This window comes from Gekko japonicus, unplaced genomic scaffold (assembly GCF_001447785.1).
Source record: "Gekko japonicus isolate JY-2015 unplaced genomic scaffold, Gekko_japonicus_V1.1 scaffold123, whole genome shotgun sequence".
In the NCBI taxonomy this organism is placed as follows: Eukaryota; Metazoa; Chordata; class Lepidosauria; order Squamata; family Gekkonidae; genus Gekko; species Gekko japonicus.
In genome coordinates this window covers 1,437,738-1,448,401 of record NW_015169176.1, presented here as the reverse complement: position 1 = coordinate 1,448,401, position 10,664 = coordinate 1,437,738, and the positions used below count along the sequence as shown (strand labels likewise).

Genomic DNA, 10,664 nt, shown 5'->3' with positions numbered 1-10,664 from the left:
GAAACTAAAGGAATGGGTGTTCAAAAAGGATGGGCTTATGGATCAGGATGTGATGGCACACTGTCTTACGGCACCATTATGCAAGTTTTTAAAAAGGGATCACTGTAAGTCCCTGTATTTAGAGAAGTTAACCAGCCTGGAATTAAGAACAGCTTTTACAGCTTTAAGCTTTCAATCCATGCCCTCAATTATAAGGACTGGAGGTTTCTTTGGTATCCCTGCCCCCTTAGACTTTGTCTTTACGATATGGGGGAAGTTGGATGATATTGTACATTATATTCTGAGATACCCATGGCATAAACCCCCTAGGCTAAAGTACATCATCCATATTATTCCACAGCGTAATGGACTCTCTGATCTGGATCTGGCCAAATTTTTACTCTCGGACCTTGACCACTATGGCGTTATTTGCCTTAGCAGCAAGGAAAATAAGAATGAGCTTAGTATTTAATGCAAAGTAGTCCCCTAGGCTAAAGTACATCATCCATATTATTCCACAGCGTAATGGACTCTCTGATCTGGATCTGGCCAAATTTTTACTCTCGGACCTTGACCACTATGGCGTTATTTGCCTTAGCAGCAAGGAAAATAAGAATGAGCTTAGTATTTAATGCAAAGTAGAAGTAGTATAGGAGTATACTGACATTTTTATTGTTTACATTACCATTTTATAGTCTGATGTATTCTGTTATGGCCTTGGCCTATGGCTAAGACAATAAACTTATAGTTGTGTAAGCATAGCCAACTGTATCCAATGCTGCTGATATGTATACATTTCAAAAGAGATGACTGTTTCCTGTCCCATCAATGCAATCAAACTATCTCAAACCCAACCTCAGGTCTGAAATCAGACCGCAATGGGTCAAAGGCTGGTGTGTTATCAGCCACCACATGCTCTATCACCTTCCCCAAGAAAGGCAAATTGAAACCCTCAAGGACTTTGTCAGCATCTATCAGCAAGATAATTCTAAATCTACCCATACAAAAAAGGGACAATGGATGCCTCTGACACTTCAGAACTCAGACCAACTCTCAACTTGGCCTCCGTCAGCAAACAATCTTGCAAAAAGAAAATTCCAACAAGGTGCCAAATAACTGGCATTATTAACCAGGTCAGACTTTAGTATTATCAAGTCACAGATTACATTCAGCAACTGAGCACAATGAGATACAGCTGGTGGCATAAAAGAAACCTTTCTTCACTACCATTAGTGCCACCTTATAGAACCGCAAATGAGCTCTATGGCATCCTCTGACTGATTCATCTTGAGTCTTCTACCAGTGACAGTGTAGACATCTCCCAGTCCTCTTCAAATCCCCCCAGCTCCCTCATGAGCCAAGGGCCTTCTGCACCAGTACAACATGATTTATCACAAAAACTCAAACCTTTCATCTAATGAAGACAAGCTCACAAGCAGTCTGAATGAGAGGACGGCATCACACCCAGTCAGAGTACAGCAACAGAGGTCATGGCCCAACACATGTACTGAAAGGTCATTTGCCATCCAGACCCACACTACAACATGTACACACAAAACAGATGTTAAAGTGCTGATGGTGAAATCTGGTAGAAAATTTAGCACCAATGGTGCAAATACATACTCTGCAGACACAAATGGCACAAGTCAGCACATGTCCAACCAGTCTTTACCTAGATATCCCACAGGTACCCAGCATCAGTCTTCTGGCATCCCGCCCAGAGCCAAAGTCCACAACAAGTGCAAAATAGAGCAGTGCCTTCCACGAGCAAACCAAAGAGTTCCAAAGGAATGTGTGTGTATCATTTAACCACATACTAGATTCTATGTACCTGAGAAGACTGCAAACCTTTACAGTAGGAGATGGCATAAATTCAGTGCATGCAGGGGACATAGGATAGGCTGAATTCTGGAAACCAGGGCACAATATTTGCCTGTACTGGGGTTTCTGACTAAGTGGTCCAAGAACATGGTATATAGTTTGACAACTACATCAAAGAAGACGGGGACGGCAAAGGATGAGATGGTTAGACAGTGTCATCGATGCAACGAACATGAAATTGAGTCAACTTCGGAGGACGGCGGAAGATAGGAGAGCCTGGCGGGAGATTGTCCATGGGGTCGCGAAGAGTCGGACTCGACTGTGCGACTGAACAACAACAAGATTCTATGTTGTATTTCCACTGACAGAAGGATTTCTGTCAACAGAATGTAAATCTCACCTCTCCCCTGCAGCCCAAAATGCCTGCAAAATGATACTCTAAGGGATCCCTCATCTTCCAGGAGCAGTATTTCAGAGGGACGTTTGTACTGCAAGATGAAGGGGGAGGCAATCCTTTCATCAGAAGAATCACTTAATGGGATGCAAGACAGTTTTCTTCCCATCTCTATCAATTGCACTATTGGGCTCAGAAAAGTAGGAATGGTTCCCACTAAACAAGATAATTGAGTATCTATAAATAATACTATTTTAAAATATTCATAGCCTAGTAAGAAAACAAAATCAACTATAAAATATGTAGTTTTATAATTTTTAAATATAGTTCAAAACAACTACATCAACTGCCCTAGTTGAAACATCATTATTTAAACTTTTGCTGAAAGATAAAAATAATGTGTCTTAATATGTGTTTGAAAAACCATTTAAAACAGTGTGGTAAGTAATACTTCTTCCATTTCTTAGTCAACAGTTCTGTCTGAACACCCAAAAACTGATGGAAAGGAATACAGAATTTTTCTTAGTAAATCACCATTAAGACCCCTCTAATGAAAGGGAAATAAAATATTGCAACTGCTGAATTGTAGAACTGAAACATGAAAAGCATGGATGTGCAGACTAAACTAACAACTATTCATGCATGACCTTTAAGTGTATTCTTAGATTAAAGCTGATGTGGATAAATATTTCCACATGAAGCTGCTTTTGCATGGAATAAGACCATTGGTCCATCAAGGTCAGTATTGTCTACTCAGACTGGCAGCAGCTCTCCAGGGTTTCAGGGAGAGGACTTTCACTCACATTCTGCCTAGTCTTTTTTAACGGGAGATGCCGGGACCTTCTGCACACCAAGCAGAGGCTCTTCCACTGAGCTGCAGCTCTATGGTCGCAGCTACTGACAACTATTACATTTTTTCTCACACAGAGGCAAACTTTGAAAGCTTTTAGAATCTAATATATACTTTGCTATTAGATAAAAAATGTTAATAATATCCAAAAAGTATAACCTAAACTCATAGTAAAATCTCTCTCCTCTTTATAAGCCGCACACTTCTTTCTTGACCTCTGTTCCCTCCTTTCCCATCAGTGCAACAACTGTAATCAGTATTTTTGCATTTAGCTCTAAAAATCTCTGGGATGCTTAGGAACTTGAAAAATATTTCCCTGACCTATATGTCTGACTAAGAATAGAACAGCAATTACACCCATAGGACTGGGGGCCGGGTGGCAAGTTATCTTCCCATTTACAGTCAACTAACCCACAGCAATGTACCTGAGAAGACTGCAACCCTTTACAGTAGGAGATGGCATAAATTCAGTGCATGCAGGGGACATAGGATAGGCTGAATTCTGGAAACCAGGGCACAATATTTGCCTGTACTGGGGTTTCTGACTAAGTGGTCCAAGAACATGGTATATAGTTTGACAACTACATCAAGCATGACAAGTATGTTAATAGTGAACAAAAGTAAGTCATCGTCATCAAGAATTATGAGGTTTTACTATGCCTGTTTAAATAAAGAAGCTAAAATTGGGTTTCTTAACCTTGACAAGATGGTTACACACACAGGAAGGAAAAGCCAGCCCCTCCCATGCAAACAGTAGAGAGTGAGATGAAGGCATCCACACACACAGTCCCCACACCACCTTCCCTACCCCTTTCTTCCTCATCATGTCAGCACTGAAGTGTCTACCCAGCCAGAACCTTGGCAGGCCCCCCTGCAGCCTGACAATCCCCCTTCCCCCAAAAGTTGAGCCAGGGCTCACAGATGAACTGCAGCTGAGCTGTTAAGAACCCCCCCCCCCCTTAAAGGGCTAAAAGGAGAGGGGGAAATACTGGAGCTTAGCACTGCCATTCTGAAGGCAGTGCTAAGGTCTGCTCATGTCATGGACTGACTGCGGGCAGAACTCTCATAGAGAGGGTTTGCCTACAGCTGCTGAGCCTCTGACTTTTAAGTCAGAGCAAAAGCCTTAAAGGAGAAAGCCCCAGGAAGAGCACAATATTAAGTGGAAGTTCCAAAAGAAATCGGGCATGCTGTGGGGAAGCAGCCCCTATGCAGTTATTCCAGTTTCAACCCTACTGGTTTTAGTGGGCTTAAACTCAGGTAACTGCATGGAACTGCACTGCCTGTAACTATTCAGTGTCTGTTCTTTATAAAATCGTTTTTTTGCAGCATATCAAACTGTAACACAAAGTTAAAAAAAAGTGTTTTTTTTTAAAAAAAAAACAGATCAACATTCAATATCCCTCACACTACCTATGTTTTTCTAAAAAGCCACAAATATACACTTACTTATTCAATGAGAGGTCAAGAATAAACATGGAGCCAAAGGCCTCAATCTGGAAACTTGCCTGAGCCAGATGCACAGCCTGAAGACGAGAAAGGAAAGAGGCAGAGGAAGAAGACATGCATCAGAGAACGTTTGTTATTTTGCCAAATTATTACAAGCAAGCTTTTTCACAAACCTTCTTGCATAATTAATGCAGTACATCTTAAAACATGCTGATTATTATATGGCTTACTTTATGAACATGTTAATTCAAATACTTGATTTTAACATAAAATAATGGCACAAACAAGCATTAAGTATTACAGAAAGACACTGCTGCACTCCATGAACACATATGAAGCTGCCTTATACTCACTCAGACCCTTGGTCCGTCAGGGTCCATATTGTCTCCTTAGACTGGCAGCAGCCCTCTACGGTCTTAGGTACTGATCTTTCACATCACCTACTGTTTGATATTTTATCTGGAGTTGCTAGGAATTGAATTTTCCTTCCTCCTCTTTGCAGAAATAGCAGAGGACTGTAGTTGTTCATTAGTATATCCCAGGGAAGGACTTCAAACCATCTACCTTATTTATCGGGAATAGTCCTTATTTTCTGATACCGGTCTTCGATAAATCAGTCACTGTCCCCCCCTATTTTTGCCCAATAAGGATGCATTATTACTACTTTAACTAGCTCTAAAGTTGTAATTCTTCGGTGTTCAGTTCCCTCCACAGAGTCTCTAGCTGTTGAGTGGGCAAGGGATACACTTCAATCTAGGATACAACCATGTAAGAGCTTGTGCATGAACATTAAAGTAGAATGTAGTACACAGCCTACAACTTCACGCATTGCAGCAACTGATTTTGAACCATAATGAGGTATGGTCATAAAAATATTTCTCATATATTTAACCAAAAGAATCAATCACCTTTTGGCTGTTCAGTTCAAGAGGATAGGCTAAAGTAAAATAAACCAGTACAGCTGCAGTAGTAGACTTTTTCAAGAAGGAGAGTTGGTTTTTATAGCCTGCTTTTCTCTACTTTAAGGAATCTCAAAGCAACTCACAGTCATCTTCCCTTCCTCTCCCCATAACAGGTTCCTTGTGAGGTAAGTGGGGCTGAGAAGGTTCTGAGAGAACGGTGATTGGCCCAAGGTCACCCAGCATACTTCATGGGGAGAAGGAGGGAATCAAATCCAGTTCTCCAGATGAGTCTGCCTCTTGTAATCACCACACCATACTCAGCAATATGTAACAAGGTAACAATGTTCCTTGATTTGTAACAGTGTTCCTTGATTTGTAAACTGTGAGTGTTATAAGTTTATCTATACTTTCTCCTGTGAAATACAACACAAGAAAGGGGAGGGGCACTCCTTTAAGAAATGAGTTTTGAATGTCGAGTGTTTATTATTGGATTCTTTGCATGTTCTTGTTTGCTTTGTTATGAAAAATGAATAAAGAGAAATTAAAAAAAAGGAAAAAAAAGAAATGAGTTTTAAAATTATTTATAGTCTGCCTTTCTCACTGAGACTTGAGGCAGATTACACCATGCAAAGCAATGCAATCGACATCTAAAGGCAACGCAAAGGACTAGAATTGCAGGCATTTGAAACACAGCTGCCATCTGAACAAAGTATAAATATTAAATATGACCTGTTAATACAGAACACGGTATTACATAAGCAGAAACACAATACATTTTTCTAAACCAGTCTTTTATGATGCGCCCTTATTTCATTTACTAAAATGCCATTCCAGACAGTTCCGTTTCACATAGTTTATAAAATGCCAGGAGAGTGGGAGCCTTTTTGGCTCTTCCTTCTTGCTGGAAGAGGAATTATCCCGTTCCTGCCTGCACAGAATGAACAGGTCTTCCGCCACAAGAACAGAAACTGAAGATCTCATCTGTCCAGCACGGCATGTGCCTGCTGCTGCTACCACCGGTGTACAGGTCACCCTGAGAGACCCAGGTTCAAATCACCACTCCGCCATGGAACCATGCCATATAACTCAGGTATGTTGGGGCCAATTACACGTACACAGCCTTAACCTAATTCATAAGACTGTTGTGGGGGGGCGGGGACTGAAGAGAGGAGAATGATGTAAACCAGTTTTGGGCCACATTTTGATTTAAATCACTAGCCAGAAAGAATCATAGTTTTCTATGTCCATATTTGTGCTAGTTTTGCAGGGACAGATGTACGTTTCATTTTTAGAAGGTACATGCTACATTTTACATAGAGATTTATTTTGAAACTGTTTCAATTAGCTTCTCAACAATATCAGATCATGAAGACATAAATACACAGTCTGAGAACTATAGAACTAAACTTCTTTGATGATATTTTCTAAACCATATATCACATCATGTTGGGTATATAGAAGAGAACAGCATAAATAATCTTTACAGAAGCCTCAGTGGGCAACATGAAATTGGATCCCTAACCCATGAATTACAAGTACCTATTTACCACATTCTTCTCAATCATTATTGTCTAATACTACACAGCAACAAACTAATAATCCCTATTTCACAATGGGAGATTGTTGAACTACGATGTATCTTAATTAAAAATTATCTTTAGTTAAAACTTTTTTCAGGAAAAGCCTATAAAAAAACCAGTTTAATTTTTTTATCCAAATTTTTAAATTATTTAAAAATTTTAAAGAGATGATTAATTATTTCCTAATCATTGACTTTTATCTACTGTGGTCCCCACTGGGGAGAAAGGCACAGTAAAAATTAAGTTAAAAAAACACGTATGTACCCATACTACTTCAATCTTGCAGCCCCCCACCCATAACATTTAATTTATTTGATTTATTTGATTTATACCCTACTCTTCCCGCGGAGGCAGGCTCAGGGCAGCTTACACAATTTGATACATAAATAACAATTAAGATCCACATAAAGTCATCTAAAAACAGTTCAATTATAAAACAATTCAGTGTCGTAAAGTGCTAGCGTATTGTATGAGTGTATACAAAGGTCTAACTAAATGTTCTGCTCAATGATCTTCCTGATATAAGCGGCAGCACAGGCTGTAGATGTCAGAGCCAGGGCTCTATAATTAGGATTCTTGGTGGTAATAGTGGCGGCGGCTCCTTAGCTAATGGCCTGGTGGAAGAGCTCTGTCTTGCAGGCCCTGCAGAACTGTAGAAGATCCTGCAGTGCCCTGATCTCTTCTGGGAGCTCATTCCACCAGTATGGAGCCACCACTGAGAAGGCCCTGGTAGTAACCAGCCTGGCATCCTTGGCACCTGGGAGGGCCAGTCAATTTTGAGACCCTGACCGTAGTGCTCTCTGGGGTATATATGGGGAAAGGCGGTCCCCTCAGGTATGTTGGACCCTGGCCATATATGGCTTTAAAGGTAAGAGCCAGTACCTGTGGCCAGCCAGTGCAATGTCTTCAAGCACAGGCTGGATGTGCTCCCGCATGGGGAGGCCCCATCAGAAGCCTGGCTGCAGTATTTTGCACTAGCTGCAGCTTCCGAATTTGCAACAAGGGCAGCACCATGTAGAGAGCATTACAGTAGTCTAGTCTCGAAGTGACCATCACATGGATCACTGTTGCCAAGTCGTTGCGGTCGAGGAAGGGAACCAACTGCCTAATCAGTCAAACAAGGCTGACTTGGCATTGGCTGCTACCTGGGCCTCCATTGTTAAGGAGGCATCCAAGAGCACTCCCAACCTCCTAACCTCCGGCACTGGCACCAGAGGCGCCCCATCGAAGGTCAGGCGAACCACCCCAGCTCAGGCACAGGACCTCCATCTTTGTCGGATTCAGTTTCAGTCAGCTCAATGTAAGCCAACCAGCCACAGCTTATAATGCCGGGTCCAGATCTTCCGGTATGGAGTCGGACTGGCTGCCCAACATCGTCAACGTACTGGTGACATCCCAGCCCATTCCTCCGGGCAATCTGGGCAAGGAGGAGCATATAGATGTTAATTAGCATCAGGGAAAGCACTGCCCTTTGAGGCACTCAACAATCCAGTGGGTGCCTTCTGGACTGCTGTTCCCCTAGTGCCACCTCTTGTCCACGACCTTGGAGAAAGGAAGCGAGCCATTGCAAGGCAAGCCCCTGAATTCCTGTGTCAGCAAGGTGGTGGATCAATAACTGATTTTTGACTGTGTCAAACGCTGCTGACAGGTCCAACAACAGCAATATCCATCCGCCCCAATCCAGATGCCTCCAGAGGTCATCCGTGAGGGCGACCAGTGCCGTCTCCGTCCTGTGCCCAGGGCGAAAACCGGACTGAAAGGGATCTAAGATGGAAGCATTATCTAAAATGCAGCTGAATCGCCACCGCTCTCTCTATTATTTTACCCAAATAGGGCAAATTGGAAACCAGCCAGTAGTTGGCCAATTCAACCAGATCCAGAGATGGTTTTTTCAGAAGAGGGTGGACCCCTCAGCAACTATGAAGATAGTTTCATGGGGTAGACATGTTGGTCTGCAGTGGAACATCTAGTTTTGAGTCTCGTAGCACCCTTAGAGACCAAGGTTTCTAAGGTGCTACTGGGACTCAGAACTAGCTGTTCAGTAACTACATTTCAGGTTTTCAAAATCCTTGCTGCTGAATCATCAGTTTGGGGAACTGAAAAGGAAAATGTCAAAGATTTGCATGAAAATTCAATCCAGCCGCCCAATACTGCCTTTAAAATATAGCAACATGTACTTAACCACAATTAACAAAAAATCATTAGCTACCTCCTCTGAACCATGAATGGAAGGAGTTCACAGAACAGGTCTCTCTCTTCCCCCTCTACTTCCTGAGCCACTTGAAACACTGCTCCAGAAGGTCAATAGAACTCTTGGGAACAGTGTGGGAGGCAGTACAGAGGGACCACAGCAAGAAGGGAGAACCAGCAGAAAACGCACACAAACATTGTACAAGCATTTGCTTTGTTAATGATAGGTTGTGCAAGAAGGGATAGTACTAATTTCCTTTAAATGCTTGATTGAAAGTGACCGACAAAGCATTGAAGCTTCTACTATGATTGAGCATTCATCTTTGCTAGGAAGAGTCGACAATATATTCTCTACTTATGAACTCAAGGCAGTGAACAAAAAAAAAATCTTGTAACTTATGCTAGCACTTATTCTGCACAAATCAGCTAATATCCTATCCACAAAATGAAAATAATATAAAGAATCTATTTTACAATTATCCTAAGATGTTACTTAGGCATGAATACCAAAAGCAAGCCTGTTGATGAATGAACTGACTTCTAGGTACAGAACTTTTGAACATTCTCTACTGCATGATAGATAGATAGATAGATAGATAGATAGATAGATAGATAGATAGATAGATAGATAGATAGATAGAGATTATATTAATTGGTACATTAACTCATACATGTCTCCTGTGTAAGGGCCACCCCATTCATAGAAAGTATATGTATACTGGGTCCCTGTTCTGAAATGAGTTTAGCAGTATTTACAGGTGGAAGAAGGGGATTCCGTGAACACATGGGGAAACTCTTTGCATCCATAAAATGGCCTGGACCAAGCCATAAGTTGGTTTAACTTTTGGTTTCCTGCTTAAGGTTTTTTTGGCATACTTTCATATATTTACCTGTTCTGCATTTACCCATCCACTATCTTTAATTAATGTTTTGTAATGTACTTAATAGTGAAGTCTACAGGTTATAAATACATAAATGACCATTTTTCTCTAGTCCTATCCACTTAAAAAAAAAACTTTCCCCCTGTTTTTTGGGGTTTAAGAAATTGAAGTTATTGAAAAACATATACACACAAAACATATTTTTCTATCAAACCTAAACAGCTTTTATTGATATAACATCATAAAATGCATCATTTACAAGTTTGTCAGCATATAAAACTGTACTATTTGACATTTATAGAATTTAAATGCATAAATATCTTTAATTTTCTATATGAAAAATTTCTTATTTTTGCTGGAAGATTTTGGCGGGGGGAGCTGAAGGTAGAAAACAAATTCTGTAATAGGCTTATTACTTGAACATTAATGCTCTCATAGAACAGAGAGGACTACAAGCATGTCTGGATATTAAGCTAAGCTTTACAACACTGAATAATACATTATCATTGAAAACAGCATATTAATTGGTTGTAAAGATTATTTACATTTAAATAAAACATCATGGAACATCTTCGGTTTAAGAGTTTTTTTCCCAGTGCTCAGATTTTTCCAACATCCTTT

General features: G+C 40.8%; 1 protein-coding gene across 1 annotated transcript in view; it reads right to left on the bottom strand.

Moving 5' to 3' along the window:
* Positions 1-10,664, bottom strand: part of ADAM23 (ADAM metallopeptidase domain 23) — a 95,300-nt gene that overhangs the window by 81,299 nt on the left and 3,337 nt on the right. The window contains exon 3 of the mRNA XM_015415998.1: positions 4,491-4,567. Within this exon, the coding sequence (XP_015271484.1) occupies positions 4,491-4,567 (77 nt within the window). The remainder of the gene's footprint in view (positions 1-4,490; positions 4,568-10,664) is intronic.